The sequence below is a fragment of the Hippoglossus hippoglossus genome, chromosome 9 (assembly GCF_009819705.1).
Source record: "Hippoglossus hippoglossus isolate fHipHip1 chromosome 9, fHipHip1.pri, whole genome shotgun sequence".
In the NCBI taxonomy this organism is placed as follows: domain Eukaryota; kingdom Metazoa; phylum Chordata; class Actinopteri; order Pleuronectiformes; family Pleuronectidae; genus Hippoglossus; species Hippoglossus hippoglossus.
The window spans coordinates 396522-414783 of NC_047159.1; the positions used below are offsets into that span (position 1 = coordinate 396522).

An 18262-nucleotide genomic window follows, 5' to 3' on the forward strand; every position below is an offset into this window, starting at 1 on the left:
GAGTTACAGCTCCATCTAGTGACAGAAATGTTTCATTCACAACTCGTCACAAACTGAAGTGTCACTCATCGCCTGAACACACACAGCGTTACCATGGAGATAATTCATCCCACTCATGACCTCATGACTGAGAACAGCTGACGTCTTACTGTTGAAGCTGCTCCTCTGAAGAACTGAGATCAGGTAAGAGACCGGATCATCAGGCTGATCAGTCAACACACTGGACACCAAGCTCTGTAACACACACACAGACACACACACACAGAGACACAGACACCCACACACACACACAGAGACACAGAGACACAGACACCCACACACACACACAGAGACACAGACACCCACACCCACACACACACAGAGACAAACACACACAGAGACACAGACACACACACACCCACACACACACACAGATGACAGTTTGTTCCACAGACTACATGAAGGCGATGATGTCATGTCAGTTTCAGGTTCTTTACCTGCAGCAGGTGGAAGACGCCATGTTTGTCGGCATAAACCGACATGTGAGGAGGAATCAGAGGCTTCACCATCTTCTCCATCAGTCTCCTGCAGATACACCACAAAGGTTCCATGAACACATCACACAGAGACATGGCAGTGACATGCAGTGACGTCACACAGCACAGACACATAGAAACACCAGAGTGACGTCACAGAGCGTTGCTTCCTTGGAACCAGTCCTATCAGGTTATTAAACTGTGTGAAACCTGTCACGTGACACAGAAGCGCATCAGCTCCTTTGATCTGTACCTGAACACTGCAGAACCTTCATGACGTCATTAGCTTTTATTAATGACTCTTACCTGAACAGCCGAGTTCACTTCCTGTTCGTCAGTCAAATGGCGGGAACACAAACAGGTCCGGTTAGTTAAAAACTAACTTAACTAACTTCAAACCACTAGATCAAACTAACATGAGACTAACCAGACGTTTACAGCCGGTTGCTATGGAGCGTCTGCTCGTTGCTAGGGTACAACATCATCAGAGCGCGTCAAGGGCGGAACTGTGGCCGTTTCCTAGCAACGCCATGAAGGAGTCGAGGTGATTCAGCCGCGTTCCTAATCACGTCACAGCCGCGCGACGAGACTGATTCTTAGGCTCCTCCCCATGTCCTTCCACCCCCGAGCAGCGGAGGCTCCACCGAGGGGATCCTTCCGGGCCCCACATGTCCCAGGATTCATTGCGCTTCAAAACTGATTTTCCAAGAGAAAATGGAGGGAAAAGGTTTGCTGCGTCCAGCAGCCGATGTGACTGAGGGACCTTCTGAAGTCAGGGGATACAAGCTTAACGTATTTCATAACAAAATCATTTACAATTCTCTAAAGGACGAGGAAAGAGGAAAGTCACAGTTTCAGGTTTCGTGTCGTTCACAATCATCGACAGAGTTCAGTGGAGACGCTGGTTATGAATAAATCTTTATTTTAGTGTGCACAGTTTAATATTTGTCTATTCGAGCTGGTGATGACACAGAACAGCGCCCCCTGTGTTTCTCAGGTGAAAACAACAACACTGCAGAAAAAGAAAGAAAAACAGATAATTCATTCGTTTGTCGTCATGACGATGAACTCAGCCTTTACTTTGAAGGAGCAGTTTCACTCCTTCTCTTTGCTTGTGACGTGTGATGGCGAAGATCAGCGTCACGTTCACATTACATGATGAAGATCAAGGTTCAAGATGTTACACCTGATAAGTTCAGATCAACATCACACAGAATCAGAAAAACATTGTAGCTTCACAGTATCTGAGACTTAATCACAATAACCTGACACAGATCTGGAGCCAGAACACGGTTAGCCTAGCTTAGCATAAAGGCTGGAAGCAGCAGTTCAGCTAGAATAAACACGTCCTGTACCTGAAGTGAGACTGAGCTGTTTTCTCAGCTGCCTGTCACAGTTTTTTCTTATGGCTGTAAATGTTGCTGGATATGAAAAAGAAGCAAGGTGTTATTTATACATTAGAAACTGTCAAGCAGAGAGCGAGTGACTCAGCCTGTGAGCAGCATGTGACAAGTGGGATCACTTTGTGAAATACCTTGCTGGAGAGTTGATGATCAACATTTTCCCTTTTCTGTGTAACAAACATACATATATGATAAAGAAAATCAAACAGAATGTTTATTGCATCAGTCCCCACAGATCCTGTCTGAGTTCTCTGGTCTTTGATTCACCTGCAGCCCAGTCTCCCCAGACTGACAAGTGTCTTATTTCAAAATAAACCTCGAACCAGTTTCTTCAACGTCCAGACCAGAAGTTTAAAAATGAATAACGACGCCTCGATCACACGGGCGCTGGTGTTTTTATCCATTTTAACTTTTAATTATGTTTATGAATGTCTGCTGTTCATTCTCCAGATCAATTCGACAGCAGGGTGAGGAGACATCTGTAAATAGGAAATACTATAACAGACCAAGAATAGAACCCTGAGGAACCCCATGATCAACTGTGGACAGTGTTATAAGTGATCATGAAACTAACATTAATAATATTTCAGATGCTGCAGCTTGTTTGGACTAAAGCAGCCCTGATGTTTTCATCATTATCGTTGTGTTGTTGAAGTTATTTGTGTGATTTCACACTGGACAAAATAAACCCACAGACATCTGTCGTTTTGCTTCAGTGTGAAAAGGATCATTCAGCCTGTGAATGTTCCTGTGTCACAAGGTCGTCACTGATATTTATCGGCTCTGAATGGCAGTGACGTAAATAAAACACTCGGTCGAACACGAAGATCTTGGGTCAGTTTCCACTGAGATGTCTTTTTGAGGCACAAACACTGAACACGCCTGCTGTTAAACCACATACACCTTTGTCTACACAGCACATCATGGCTGTGCTAATCTAGCATAGATAGCATAGCTGCTAGCTAGGGCATGCCTGCTGAGAATGTGCTGCTGAGGTTCAGATACAGAGGATGAGACGTAACAGTCATTTGAGCAGCTCAGCGTCAGTCCAGACAGAAAGTCAAGCCTGATTAGTGGCAACGCGTTCCGATGTTTTTTCCCCTGAAATATATAACTGCTAATTTTGGTGTAAAAAGGTTGATAGTGTTTTGATGCTGCTGTTGCAGCTGCAGAGAAGAAAAACGGATGTTTGTGACAGGAAGGTAGTTTTATGTTGCAGATAACGCTGGATCATTAGCACAGCTACTGTTAGCTTCCCCTTAAATTCACTCATTCAAACAAACCTCCACTTTCTTCCCTTATTTTTGGTTTAATTAATTGTTTCCTGACGACAAAAACAAAACTCAAGATCCAACGTTCAGACTCAGGAACGTCACAATAACTGCACAGCTATCAGAGCATGAGCAAGTTAATTCACAAGTCAATGTGCTGAGGGCAAATATTAGCATGTTAATGTTAGCTGTGAGACTTTAAACATCATATTACAGTAGAATTACTGATGTGATTTGTTTTGTTGTATTTAGCTGCTGTGACTGTTATTTAGTTTTTAAGATTTTACAGTTCTATTTAATGTCTCTTTATAACTCGTTTTATATCTTGACACAATTCTGGATATATTCTTACATCAAAGTAAATAATTTTTTTGCTAACATTAACTTATTTCTTTATTCTTCTGTTAAATTAACATCCATCAACTTGCTCATTAATTGGTTTGAACTAAAAGCCACTTAGCTGACAAGCTCATTTTGGCATTAGCAGAACATACTACAGTTCTCTCTGATTTCTATCTTAGCTGTAGCTTCAGTTCTTTAGGTGGACTGAGATTTATAACATTTATTGGTTCATTTCAATATAAACAGTGAGAGTTTGACTTTACACTGATGTCATTTCATTTGTGCTCTGGAGGTTAAACTCCGACTGATTCTCTTTAATCTCTGTCAGCTTATTGGCTGGTTAGCATTCGAGCTAGCTTCGCAATTTATTCACCACTATGGTTTTATCCATCGAACAGGAAAAAGTTGTGACACACAGTGTTTTTAAGGCAGATGTGAAAACAGACCAGTCAGCAGGTCAGCTGCTGATCTGAGGACGGCCTCCAGTCCTCCGTCAGTACTCTGGCAGCGTCTCGTCGTAGTCCATAATGCTCAGCTCGTGTCTCCTCTGGCGAACAGCGAGGGTCAGGTCTGCAGGGGGGGCAGGACCTGGGGGGAGCGCTGCGGGTTTGAAGGCGGTGAAGCTGTGAGCTGTAGCCAGGCTTGGAGGCGCCATCTGAGGGTTCTCTGAGAGGAGGGTGGCCTCCTCCACTTCATGATCCAGAAGAAGGGTCTCCGACTGAACCTCCTCATCCTCATCCTCCACCTCCTCCACCACCTCCTCCTCCTCCTCCGGGCTGTGATTGGTCGGTCCGAACAGCTGCCGCGCTCGCTGCTCCAGGAACGATCCGACGGCCAGGGGGGATTCGATGGGGGACAGGGAGAGAGGGGAGGAGGAGCAGGACGGGAGGTGCAGGGGGGAGGTGGACACCACTCCATTTATTATACCAACAGAAGAAGAGGAGGGGCGGGGCCTGAGGCTGCTCTGAGCAACAGATAAAGCAACACTGCCGCCATTGGGCCTGAGGGAGAGAAAGATGACATCACACGACATCATCAGCTGTTATCATCTGACTGGTTTTATCCATAAATAATAAAGTTAACCTTTGCTTGTGCTCTGTGTTCTAATGTTAGCTACTTTACATAGATACTGAGGCGGCTGACACTAGCTGTGTTTTTAGCATTTAGCCTCTGGACACTGAGGATAAACTGTAACATGAATGATTCCTCAGATTTGTGACAAACAGAAGAAAACTCATTTTAATAGTAAACTAAACTTTCTGTCAAAGAAACCCGGTCAAATGTTGATAAAAGACGTTGAAGTTTTGACTCCTGCAGTGACATCAGAGGATGATATCATCAGTTTACCTGCCGCAGACGTCCTGAGGGCGACTGTGAGTTTCCAGGTGGATCTGACTGTACAGGTGAAGCATCTCAGTCTGCAGGTTCTGACTGACTCTCTGCAGAGCAACGCAGCGACTGTCACAGGCCGACAACTCCGCTCTGACACACACACACACACACACACACACACACACACACACACACACACACACACACACACACACACACACACACACACACACACACACACACACACACACACACACACACACACACACACAATGTTATTTGCTTATACTATATTATAGCATGATGTCTGATCCTATGTACGACTGTTGTTAATAACATGAACTAAACTTCTGAGTTTTGTTTACAGGTGAATCCTTCATCAATCAGTGTAGAGCAGGCTGGTCAGGGCTAACTGGTTAAGGTTGATAGTTTAGTTAACTGGTTAATGTAGATTGGTTTAGGTAACTGGTTAGTGTTAGGAATCTGACCTGCTCTGGGCCTTGGTGTCCTCCAGGAGTTTCTTCTGATCCTGGATGCACTGATCTTTCCTGGTCAGCTGGTTCTCAAGCTCCACGATCCTGTGATTGGCTGCCTCCAGCTTCTGTCTCTGCTGGACCTCGCTGTCCCTCAGACGCTGGCACTCTTTACCCACACTGCACTGCAGCATGGACGCCTCCTGCACGTGCACACACACACACACACACACGATAATCAGGCTCAAAGAGAGAAAAAACTATTTGCATTTTAGATTAATTCACTGATAAATTTCAAAAAAAAGTTCCAGAACCCGACATGAACTTGTTTTCTTTACTGAAACATTTCAACGATCACCAACTGCAGATTAATTTTCTGGTATAAAGTCTGAGATCCACGTGTATGAAAACGACTTCAGTGTGTGCTTGTCTATCTGTAGTTATCAGGCCAATTATGGTTCAAAATCATCATTGTGGGGACATTTTCATGGTCCTCACAAAGTCAAAGTAAGGTTAGAGTAAGGGGCTGGGGAATGCATTATGTCAATGAGTATCCCCCCAACTATAGAGAGATGTGTGTGTGTGTGTTGTCGTACGGTCCAGCGGTCGGCCCCTCCTCCCTCCAGCTGATTGGTCAGAGCTCTGTTAGTTTCTCTGAGGAGGACGAGCTGCTGGTTCATCAAGAAGATCTGCTGCTGCAACTGTTCACTGCTGCTCAACTGCAGAGAAACATCCAGACACAACATCACTCACACACACACACAGGACCAATACAAGGGCCATCATCCTCATCACCATCATCTTCATCACCGTCATATTCACCATCATCATCTTCATCATCACTATCGCCATCATCAATATCAATATCAATATCATCTTCATCATTCTTTGTCTGATTGGATAAGATATCTCTCACAAAGCTGGTAACCACCTTGACTATATCTCTGACTCTCTCAAACTGACAACCCGACCACATCAACAGACTCTGTACCTGCTCCCTCTCTCCCTCCTCCTCTGGTTTATCTCCCTTCCACTGACTCCTTCTCACTCATGCATCCTAACTCTGCCACAGACTGTCTCCTTTCTACTCTGTCCTCCTCTCTTGATTCTCTGTCCTCTTACTTCACGCCGGAGCCCAAGTCCTCCCCAGCTCCGTCTGACTCGAGCCGACCGAGCCACTATGTGAGCATCACAAAGGAAATGGTGAAGATCTAAACACCCTGACGAGCTGCTCACTGATCAGTCTCCTCTCTTTTCTTTCTCTGTCTCCAGTTCTGCAGCCAAAAGCTCTTTTTACCAAACTACAATTCAATCCTCATTCTCAAACCCCAAAAAACTCTTCTCCATCTTTTCCAACCTCCTTGACCCCCCCCAGTCCCCCCCCCTTCTACCAAGCCACTTTGTCAACTACTTTACAAAAAAGATAGATGACCTACGCTCCTCATTCTCTAATCCTCCTTCTATAACTACACTTCAATCATCTTCATCCCCTTCACTTTCCTCTTTCACCCCCCCGTCTCCCAATCAAGTTCTTACCTTGGTAACCTCCGCCCCCCCGACCACCTGCCCCCTTGACCCCATCTCACATTCTCCAGTCTATCGCTCCTGACCTTCTTCCTTTTCTCACCCATCTTATCAACACTTCCCTGTCAACTGTTTCCCTAACTCTCTGAAGGAGGCAAGAGTAAACCCTCTCCTGAAGAAACCCCCCCCCCCCCCCCCCCTCGACCCGTCTGAAGTAAACCACTACAGACCTGTCTCTCTTCTTCCCTTTGTTTCCACAGCTCTGAGCGAGCGATCTTTAATCAACTCTCCTCCCATCTCCACCACAACAACCTTCTTGACCCTTACCAGTCTGGTTTCAAGGCCACTCGACTGAGACTGTCCTCCTTGCTGTCTCTGAGCAGCTTCACACTGCTAGAGCAGCTTCAAATCCTCATTACCTCCCTTCAGGACCTGGGTGTCTCAGGCTCTGTGTCTCAGGTAGGATGAGAGCAGGGAGAGAGTCCCTGCTCCCATCTATCATCTACAAACTACTTTTCCTTCCAGGGAAAGGCTCCTCCTACCCGTGACCGGGGTGTGACACTCGACAGCCAACTCTCCCTCACTGCCAACATTACTGCAACAACACGTTCCTGTAGATTCATGCTGCACAACATCAGGAGAACACGCCCCCTTCTCACTCAGAAGGAGGCGCAGGTTCTGGTCCAGGTTCTGGTCCAGGTTCTGGTCGTCTCACACCTAGACTACTGCCCCTCCCTCCTGGCAGGTCTACCTGCTGCTGCCATCCGACCTCTGCAGCTCATCCAGGAAGCAGCAGCTCCACTGGTCTTCAACCTGAGTTCACTCACACTCCCCCGCTCCTTCACTGGTTACCAGTAGCTGCCCGCATCCGTTTCAAAACACTAGTACTTGGTACCGTGCTGTGAACGGATCGGGTCCAGTCTACATCCAGGACATGGTCAAACCTCACACCCCAGCCCGTCCACTCCGCTCTGCATCAGCCAATCAGCTGCTCCCTCCCTGCGAGGGACAGCTGCCACTCATCAACATCACCACTGTTTCCTGTCCTGGCTCCTAAACGGTGGAACCAGCTCCACATGGACATCAGGACAGGAAGTCCACACATCTTCCTCCAGACTGAAGACACACCTCTTCAGACTAAAGCTTGTTTAAAAAAAACTAAAAACACTATATTTAGTTGCACTTACATGTCACTTACATGTTGCACTTTGTAGTTTGTCTTTCTTGATTGTCGTCGTTCTGGTTTGTTCCCTCGTGGTTGATGCACTTATTGTGAGTCGCTTTGGATAAAAGCTTCAGCTAAATGTAATGTAATGTAATCTCTACATGTAAAGAACTGTCCAATCACAGTGCTCCTCACCTTGAGTGACAGCTGGGTCAGCTGATGCTCAGAGTTGTAGGCCTTGTTATTGGCTCTCTGAAGCTCCGCCTCCACAATTCTCAGCCTGCTCTGACACTCCTGAAGGTCGCTCTGAAACAGCCAATCACAACACAGCTGGTTGTTGTGTGTGTGTGTCAGCTTGAGTATAAGTGTGTCAGTGTGTATTAATCTGTGTGTGAGTCAGTGTATATTAATGTGTGTGTGTTAGTGTCACAGTGTATTAATTTGTGTGTGTCAGTGGTTATTAGGGTGTGTGTGTGTGTCAGTGTGTGTGTGTGTACCTGCAGCCTCTGGTTGTGTGTCTGCTCGTCCTGTTGCTGCAGCAGCAGTTGTTGGATCTGTGTGTTCAGCTGGTTGGTGTGTGTGTGTGTGTCCTGCTGCAGTTGTGTGTAACGTCTCTGTTCTTCCTCAAGACTCAACTTCAGAGAACGAATCTCCTCGTCCTGAACGCCCAGCTGAGCCCTCTGTCCAGCGCGCACACACACACACACACACACACACACACACACACACACACACACACACACACACACACACACACACACACACACACACACACACACACACACACACACACACACACACACACACACACACACACACGTTGTTAATGTCCATTCTGTAATGCACCTTGACATTGGTTGCCACCCGCTAAATAAATTAAAGAAAATTTTGTGTCACCATGACAACGCTGTGCTCAGACAGTGTTGAGATGTGTATTGTTACCATGGCGATACTCTGCTCCTCCAGCGCAGTAGAGTTGATGACTCTGCGCAGCAGGCGGCGGTTTCTGATGGCGTGCTGCTGCCGTTTGAAACGTTCGTACTGAAGCTGACTGTGGATCAGCAACAACTGACTCCTCAGTGACTGAAGCTCCTCCCCCACGACCGCACCTGACACGTCATACAACACAAAGACCATCAATACACACAATCCACACAGACCATAAAAACACACAACACATACACAATAGACAGACATCAATGTGTTTACAGCCTGTGAATAACTGATCTGTTCAGTCGAGACAGTCACAATTTAAACACACAGAAAAGTACAGTTAGTCTGGTTAGTACAGTTAGTAAGGTTAGTCTCTCTATTCAATTTAATGCACAAACTCTCACAACTCTTCGGTTCAATCGAGTAATGTAAAATCGAATTTAAATAATAAATAACAACAGTAGAGACTGAATTATATCAAGAAGAAGAAGACGACTGAAAGCTTGCAATCATCTGATCAAACAGGTGAATTCATTTAACAAGCTGAGTCAGTGAGTTAATTCAGGTACCTTTGGTTTTCATGCTTTGCTGTTTACCTCCAAAATGACTTCGATCCACCGACCTACTGACTGCTGACAACCTGCAACACACACACACACACACACGATTGTACTTCTGCCTTAGTGAGGACACTCATTGACATAACACGTTCCAGAGGGCCTTACCCTAACCTTAACATCACCACTAAATGTCTAACACTAACCTAAACCTGATTCTAACCCTGAAACCAAGTCTTAAACCCCAAACTGGCCACTGAAGAAGTGAGGACCGAAATGTCCTCACTCAGAAATACAGGATCACACACAGAATGAGTTCATGTGAAATTCTTCTTCCTGTGGGCGGAGCCAGACAGAAGATGTTGTTGGCTGTTTGCTGTTGTTTTTCTCTTCATCCATCTCCATGGTAACAGTCTCACCTACTGCTCAGGCGTTCATGGGCGTCGCGTCCGTAGACGATCAGCTGGTCCAGAGCCTCCAGAGGGGAGACGGAGGTCTGATCCTGCTTCTTGTCCTCTCCCTCCACTCCTCCCCCACCTCCCCCCGTCTCCTGCTGACCTGCTGCTCTCTCCAGCACCTCCTACAGGTCACAACAGGATCCACAAGAAGAAAAACATCACTTCAATCATGAGCTAAAAATATTTAATAGCTTTTATTAGATTTGTTAATACAACATAAAACACACATCCTCGGTTTGTACAGACGTTCAAGGAAATAAAAATTGTAATCTGAAAGATCAGGTGAAGAATTTCATGAAAATTAAGTTGTAGTATTATAATATTAATAAAGATACAAAAATCTAGAAAAGAAACTACATAAATGTGGATAAATGTGTGTGAAGTTAATGTTAAATTTAGGTTAAAAAATATATATAAAAATAGTAGAATTTATACATTCACATCAAAGACTGACATCAAGACAGACAGAGAGAGCGACAGACACAGACAGACTTTGAATTTACCTGAGTCTTCCTCCCGATGAAGAGTTGGGCGGCTCGAGGCAGAGCCAGCTCAAACAGGGGTTCGTATGGGAAGGCGGGACTCTGATCAAAGAGGCCTCCCTCCTCTGACCTGGTTGGTGGGGTGAAGCAGAGTGAGATGGAGGGGGGAGGACGGGGGAGGGATGAGTCTGACTGGCCACAGCTGGGGGTAGAGGTGAGGAGGATGTGCTGAGGGGGGGTGGAGTCTTGAGAGAAACGAGACAAAGGCGTTTGTTTTTCACTGAATCATTTCTCCTCATCATCAGTTCAAAGAGTTTATACATCACATGACTCGAACACACACACCAAACTGACTGAGCTACTTCTTACAGGAATGTTTCCATCATCAAGAACTGAGGCTCCGCCCACACAAACACGTCTCAGTTATATAACTCATCACTGTTGCTATGGTTACACCTGGTGGAGTTCTCCAGCCTCTGAATCAGAGACTTGTGTAAACTGGTCTCGTTTTAGTTTGGAAACTCTCAGACGTTCTCTTCCTGATTGGTTCTCATCAGTCACATGACTCGACGACCAGCGGTGAACACAAAGCTAACACTTCCTGTCGGTAACAGTTCCACCTCGTCGTCCCTGCTCTGACTCTTCACCATCACTGTTCCTCCTTCAGAGGAGTTTCTGTTACTAAGCAACCAGCTGCAGAGGAGACCATCTACTTCCTGTTTACACCACATGACCAGTGGACGTGAACGGTCATGTGACGTGTTTTCAGGTAAGTTAGTGTGGACGGAGCCTGAGTCTGTGAGCTGTTCCTAATAAAGTGCTCCCTCAGTTATGGCTAATGTGTTTATGATGTGGATGTTCACTGTGGATGCAGGACGGCATGATCAGCTGATCACATCGATCATCACCTCACCTCCGCTGCTGTTGATGACATCACTTTGAACTCTCTCCTCCTTCTCTGTGACTGGCTGACTGGATGACCTCTCCAGCTCAGGGATTGGCTGCTGCTTCACCTGTGAGGACACAGACAGATTCTTTCACAATAAAAGTCTTCTGCTGTAAAGTACCAAGCCGTGGTCCTGATCTCACCTGGTGGTTGTCCTGAGGAGTCAGACCTCCGTCCTGGTTGTATTCGCTCAGTGATGTCACAGGGACAGAGGAAGATGGAGGACATTCCACAGCTGGAGTCAAACAGTGAGTTTTAGTTTTACATTCAGAACGAAACGATCAGAGCTGATGAACATGTGACTGATCATGACGATGATCTGATCCGTGACTCTTCTCACCTGAGATGGATGCGGTTCTGCTTGGTGGGTGGGTGGAGTCGGTGGCAGCAGGTTCAGGGGGGGGCGTCGACAAACCACAGTGAGAGGAGGGGCTCCATGTGACATCATCAGCCTGAACACAGAGACATTGGGTTCATTGGTCCGGGATCAAAATCAATCATACACTCAGACTGCTGCAGTGCATGATGGGAAACATGTGGCCCTCATCTGATCATCAGCAATAAGACACAGAAGTCACTGACCTGTGTGCAAGTGTCAAAGGTCAACTGAGGCAGAGCCGGACACGTTGAGCTTCCTGTCAAAACACGGATCATAAATGAACTAATCAAATTACACACACACACATATATACATATACATATATATATATAAATAAAATACCTGAATCTGTAAATCCATTCATCCAATATTCTGTTCATCCGTAAATCAAATCGATGACAGGTGAATAATGAATGAATGAGCTCACCTGTGCTGCTGACACCATCTATGCAGGTGAGGTCGAGCGGGGGGAGGGGGGAGGACAGAGGGGGGGGTCTGGGTGAGGGTGAGGAAGGGGGGTCTCTGAGGGAGGAGAAACTGTCGTCCTCACATGACGACTCCAGAGGATCCAGAGACACTCTGGAACACTCGATCACGATGTCATGGACTTCATAACACCTCCATCTGGGACATGGTGATAGAACATAAGAGAATGAAAGTATAAAGACTTCTTTGATGTCCATGTTACGAGAACTTCTACGCTGGAGCGATCAATGAAACACCAGTGACGAAGATTTTGAATAGGAGCTGACAAAATAATTTGGATTGATGCCCCCACTTCTTTGAGAAAAATAAAAAGAAACTTGATTGAAGTTCATTGCTCATCTTGCTGAGCTCAGACGTAAGTTTCCACTGCTCTGCGGATGACACCCAGTTATACTTGTCAATAAAACCAGAACAGTGTCATCAATTAACTAAACTTCATGTTTCAAGGACAAAAAAACCTGGATGAGCTGTAATTTTCTCTTATTGAACTCATATAAAACTAAGGTTCTAATACTTGGCCCTAAACACCTTAGAGACACATTATCTAATGATGAAGCTGCTCTCGACGACATCGTCTTTGCTTCCAGTGAAACATCAGGAACTTGGGAGTGATCTTTGATCCCGATTTGTCCTTTGATTCTCACTTAAACAAATTTCTAGGACCGCCTTCTTCCACTTGCGTAACATCTCAAACATCAGACATGTCCTTTCTCAAAAAGACGCAGAAGGACGAGTCCAGGCCTTTGTTCCATCCAGACGTGATTATTGTAATTCCTTATTATCAGGCTCCAGCAGGAAGTCGTTAAAGACTCTGCAGTTTGTCCTAAATGCTGCAGCACGTGTCCTGAAGAGAACCAGGACCAGAGACCACATGTCTCCTGTGTTAGCTTCACTACACTGACTTCCTGTTACATTTAGAATTTAAAACCCTCCTCCTCACCTACATTAATAAAATGGCAGCATCAAACCTTAAAGAGCTGAAAGTACCTTATCACCACTAGAGCACTGCGCTCCCAGAATTCAGGCTGTCATCCCTAAAGTCTCTAAAGCAGAGGAGGAGCCAGAGCTTCAGCATCAAGCTCCTCTCCTGTGGAATCATCTCAGCTTCAGTTCTGGAGGCAGACTCCCTCTGTACGTTGAAGATTCAAACCTTCCTTTAGGATAAAGCTTATAGTTAGAGCCGGTCCAGGTTTGTCTTGGACCTGATCTTAGTTCTGCTGCTATAGGTCTAGAAGGTCGGGGACACATGACACACGGAGCTTCTCTTCCCAGCTTCTCCTTCCTCTTCTCCATCCTCATCACATCAAAGATATTAATATCTCATCACTACATGTTACTAACTTGACTTCTTCCCCGGAGTCCCTTTGCCTTATCGTCCACAGATGAATACTACCATGAATCAAAATACTATTTGATTCCACTACATCTTCTGTTCGTACTGTTTTGATCGTTTGTCAAGATATAGAACTAGTTAGGATATATATTTGCGAGATAATGTGCCTGGGATACGTAACGTATCTAACTGGATGTAGGCTAAGAATCAATAATTATCAGTCAAGATTATCCAGCCTCATGTTTCTCATGTTTAATCTTGTCTCTACCATTTTTCGAGACTGTAATTATTCAAAGTTGAATTGTTTACTGTAAAGTCCAAGTCCTACGTGCAGAGAACATCTTTTTATTGTCCAAAGTTCCGTTGTTATGGTTACAGCAGATATATTGGCTAAAGCACACATTTTACGTGATTTCCCTGAAAGCTACGAAGTAGGAGTGGTCACTCATTAATAATACACTACACACCACACTAATATCGCAGTACAACAGGAAGTGACCAACATTAAAGACAAACAACAACAACAGACTAATAACAACAAAGAGAATACAGACCTGGACGGGTCCAGTTCATAGTCCTGAGTCCCTGTGACCAACTCAGGGTGAACCCTTACATGTTCCAACATCGGCTGAGAGAGAGAGAGAGAGAGAGAGAGACCTCAGAGTCAGAGTGGAACCTCAGAGTCAGAGTGGAACCTCAGAGTCAGTGTGGGACCTCAGAGTCAGTGTGGGACCTCAGAGTCAGAGTGGAACCTCAGAGTCAGAGTGGAACCTCAGAGTCAGTGTGGAACCTCAGAGTCAGTGTGGGACCTCAGAGTCAGTGTGGGACCTCAGAGTCAGAGTGGAACCTCAGAGTCAGTGTGGGACCTCAGAGTCAGAGTGGGACCTCAGAGTCAGAGTGGAACCTCAGAGTCAGAGTGGAACCTCAGAGTCAGTGTGGAACCTCAGAGTCAGTGTGGGACCTCAGAGTCAGAGTGGAACCTCAGAGTCAGTGTGGGACCTCAGAGTCAGAGTGGAACCTCAGAGTCAGTGTGGGACCTCAGAGTCAGTGTGGGACCTCAGAGTCAGAGTGGGACCTCAGAGTCAGAGTGGAACCTCAGAGTCAGAGTGGAACCTCAGAGTCAGTGTGGAACCTCAGAGTCAGTGTGGAACCTCAGAGTCAGTGTGGAACCTCAGAGTCAGAGTGGGACCTCAGAGTCAGAGTGGAACCTCAGAGTCAGAGTGGGACCTCAGAGTCAGAGTGGAACCTCAGAGTCAGTGTGGAACCTCAGAGTCAGTGTGGAACCTCAGAGTCAGAGTGGAACCTCAGAGTCAGAGTGGGACCTCAGAGTCAGAGTGGAACCTCAGAGTCAGTGTGGGACCTCAGAGTCAGTGTGGGACCTCAGAGTCAGAGTGGGACCTCAGAGTCAGAGTGGAACCTCAGAGTCAGAGTGGAACCTCAGAGTCAGTGTGGAACCTCAGAGTCAGAGTGGAACCTCAGAGTCAGAGTGGAACCTCAGAGTCAGAGTGGAACCTCAGAGTCAGAGTGGGACCTCAGAGTCAGAGTGGAACCTCAGAGTCAGAGTGGAACCTCAGAGTCAGTGTGGAACCTCAGAGTCAGAGTGGGACCTCAGAGTCAGAGTGGAACCTCAGAGTCAGAGTGGAACCTCAGAGTCAGTGTGGGACCTCAGAGTCAGTGTGGAACCTCAGAGTCAGTGTGGAACCTCAGAGTCAGTGTGGAACCTCAGAGTCAGAGTGGGACCTCAGAGTCAGAGTGGAACCTCAGAGTCAGAGTGGAACCTCAGAGTCAGAGTGGGACCTCAGAGTCAGTGTGGGACCTCAGAGTCAGAGTGGAACCTCAGAGTCAGACCTCAGAGTCAGAGTGGAACCTCAGAGTCAGAGTGGAACCTCAGAGTCAGAGTGGAACCTCAGAGTCAGAGTGGAACCTCAGTCAGTGCAGCAGCGTCAGAGACACTGGTGTTATCTGAGAAAAGCAACAGCTGCTGTTTACAGCTCGTATTTCTGTGTGAGTGTGAAACGAGTGGAGCAGCTGCTCAGATCCTCGACTCACAGTTTCATCACAATCTGACTCAAACAGAGTTCAACATTAATCATTAATCAATAATCAACATTAAACTGCGGCTTCTGCTCAGAGCTGTAAACAAACTGTTGATTCAGTGGTTTCACTTCAGTCTGGATGTGTTCACATTAAGTCACTGACTGTGGTCAGCTCCACTGCTGTACACACAGCTTTCTAAGGTCTGTAGTGGTCTGTAGTGGTCTTTGGGGTCACTGACCTTGACGATTTCCTGGAAGGTGTCCAGGTTCTCCTTCATGCTGTAGTGCAGCCTCAGGTAGGAGATGAAGTTACAGGGGAACATCCCGTAGAGACGGTGGAACAGTGAGTACACACCTGCATGAAGGTGGACCAGGTGAACCACAGGTACATGACCTGCAGGAGGAGACAGCCAATCAGAGCTGACCAAACACCACTGATCACACTGATCCCATTCAGACTAGTGTGTGTGTGTGTGTGTGTGTGTGTGTGATAGTTTGTGTGTGTTACCGGGGTTTTTATAACTCCAGGATGCGAGGCGTCCGAACACGTCGAAAAAGTCGTAGATGTGCTGTTTCCCGGCCTGAGGGATCATGGGTAACAGAGTGATGAGGACAAGGACTGCAGTGATGAGAACGGCCACATCACTGTCTGTCTGAAAAACACAACACAATAAACAGCTGATCATTAATCACTGATCATCTTTATATACAGTCACTGATCATCTTTATATACAGTCACTGATTATCTCTATATACAGTCACTGATGGTCTTTATATACAGTCACTGATCATCTTTATATACAGTCACTGATCATCTTTATATACAGTCACTGATGGTCTTTATATACAGTTTATATTTAGTCTATATATCCGTGTTGTCACCTTGAGGTAGCGCAGCAGTGACGGCAGCAGTGGGGAGCGGCTGATGTGATGAACCCATGGCGGTTGCTTGCGTATCAGGTGACCCAGCAGAGTCAGAGCAGCCAATCTGGTTCCAGGTCTGTTCAGAGACTCGTGGAGCTTCTCCAACAGCAGCTGAAATCGGTGAACACTGACGTCAGAGTAGCTCAACACAGCTGGAGAGTGACAGTGAGATGGTGCTGACCTTGTGATGAGGTTCTCTGATGGTCGACAGGAGGAGAACTGCCTGAGACGACGAGGAGTCAAGGTAATACTCCACCAGAGAGGAGAGAACCGCACCTCCTCTGTCTGGGAGAAGAAACTACAGGTTACATGACAAAGACAGACAGGAAGTGAACGTGTCTCTGCAGTAGGACTCACCTGAGCTCAGCTGCTGGTTGACTGTCGCTCTCACCTGCTCCGCCTCCTGCAGCTCCGAACTGTCCAATGAGAGCAGGAGCTCACTGATAGTCACCTGCTCCTTGGACATCGTCAACACCTGGAGACACAAAGGACGACAGTCTGTCCAGAACTTTATTTCACTTTTTAATGCTGCAGCTCATCTCAGCACCACAGATACACTGTAAATAAATATGGACGACATGACAGCTGCAAAAAGTGAAGCCACATCATCTGTATCTCCCCCTGGTGTCCGGCTGCAGTATAGGTCACAAACCTCCTCCATGTTAGCAGATGGGACATGGAGCAAACTAAAAATCTAAGTCGTCGTTAAATAAATGTTTGTAAAGATGTTTCTGTCATTTCAGGTCGTTCTTCTCTCTCTGATGTTTGTTCAAGTGTTTCTCATCAGTTTGGTTTGATGATATAAAAACAGACTGAGACGTTTCAACTTTGTTTTTAAACTTGGAGACACCTTCTACACACGAGGAGAGAACACGTCACTACAGACGAGCCTCTTCTCCATGAGCGTGTGACGTCAGACAACTGCTGCTCCGTGAACTAGGGGTAGATGAAGTTTCACCGAGTTCACAAGTTCGAACTCCGACTGTAGGTGGCGTCCATTGCACTTTTCGAGTAGGAGGTCGGAAAACTACGACATCCGAGTTGTCATGAACGCAGCATTAAGCTGACCAACGTGTCTGACGTCACTGAAGCTAACTGTTAGCATCTTAGCCCCATCCTGCTGCTCTGACTCACAGTTAGCTCACGGCTAAGCTAACATGCTAACAGCTCGGGGCTGAGCTAACATGCTAATAGTGTTTAGCAGAGCCGCTGTTTCTTCCCCTGCGTCACTTCCGGCGCGCGCACAGTTCGTGAATGTGAATAAACGAATAAAAAACGCGGTTAAACGTGAAACGGGTGAAAAGGTTCGTTACCTTTCGAAGAGTCGATCCGAACAGGGCGCAGCCATGACACCAGGCCCCGCCCCCGGGAACCTGACACTCCTGTCAATCAAGCGCAACACGCCTTCAGGGACGGTGGTAAAAACGAGCTTCAACTGAGAAAACCTCTGTTTACGGTTCTTTACTGTTCATGATTTATACTTTTATAAATATTTATCCTCATTCTGGTTCTGCCTCTCAGTGACTGCTGTCCCAGCCTGAACCCTGAACCCTGATACTATGAGCCGAACGGTGTCAGGAGCCTCTGTGTCTGCTGTGCTCCACCCTGACCTCATTGGCTCTTGTGCTTCGGGCCTGTTCTTGTGCTGCCATGGTCTTTGATAAGAGATGCATATATATTATATATATATACTAGAGGGGCCA

At 46.4% G+C, this 18262-nt stretch overlaps 2 protein-coding genes across 10 annotated transcripts in view; both read right to left on the bottom strand.

The window, feature by feature from the left end:
• The window catches only part of ak8 (adenylate kinase 8), a 14840-nt gene extending 13739 nt beyond the window's left edge, over positions 1-1101 (bottom strand). For 4 of the 5 annotated variants that reach the window (XM_034595597.1, XM_034595596.1, XM_034595595.1 and 1 more), the window contains exons 1-2: positions 477-674; positions 150-234 (exon numbers count right to left, since the gene is read on the bottom strand). In XM_034595597.1, coding sequence (XP_034451488.1) covers positions 150-234; positions 477-650 — 259 coding nt within the window. In that variant the 5' untranslated portion in view covers positions 651-674. Of the gene's footprint in view, positions 1-149; positions 235-476; positions 675-821 lie in introns of those variants that run through there. The other variant, XM_034595598.1, reaches the window with a different exon arrangement.
• A 1916-nt stretch (positions 1102-3017) lies between these two features.
• tsc1a (TSC complex subunit 1a) lies at positions 3018-17956 on the bottom strand. Of its 5 annotated transcripts, XR_004615081.1 has the most exons (23): positions 17873-17938; positions 16917-17034; positions 16741-16844; positions 16518-16670; positions 16144-16288; positions 15875-16029; positions 14154-14227; positions 12208-12404; positions 11989-12036; positions 11742-11858; positions 11545-11636; positions 11369-11468; positions 10477-10700; positions 9935-10095; positions 9528-9598; positions 8968-9134; positions 8523-8705; positions 8221-8331; positions 5933-6055; positions 5352-5539; positions 4879-5013; positions 3926-4532; positions 3018-3882 (listed from the first exon to the last, which is right to left on the bottom strand). XR_004615081.1 is itself a non-coding variant. In XM_034597045.1 (22 exons), the coding sequence occupies exons 2-22, from the start codon at positions 17023-17025 to the stop codon at positions 4025-4027; spliced, it is 3165 nt and encodes a 1054-aa protein (XP_034452936.1). In that variant the 5' UTR covers positions 17026-17034; positions 17873-17956; the 3' UTR covers positions 3018-4024. The 5 variants fall into 5 exon arrangements, 4 of the variants coding, with proteins under 4 accessions (XP_034452936.1, XP_034452938.1, XP_034452937.1 ...); XM_034597045.1 differs by having other exon boundaries at positions 3018-4532; positions 11742-11853; positions 11984-12036; positions 17873-17956; XM_034597047.1 differs by having other exon boundaries at positions 3018-4532; positions 16144-16284; positions 17873-17942.
• Between the last annotated feature and the right edge of the window lie 306 nt (positions 17957-18262).

Bases quoted from the DNA above. Each gene is read 5' to 3' on its own strand.
- tsc1a (XM_034597045.1), bottom strand. From the start codon at position 17,025: ATGTCCAAGGAGCAGGTGACTATCAGTGAGCTCCTGCTCTCATTGGAC. The intron at 9,135-9,527 runs GTACCTGAATTA...ATGACGTGTCAG, and splicing joins GCAAAGCATGAAAACCAAAG to GTGCGGTCGTGGGGGAGGAG. The intron at 8,332-8,522 runs GTACACACACAC...TGGCTGTTTCAG, and splicing joins CACACAACCAGAGGCTGCAG to AGCGACCTTCAGGAGTGTCA.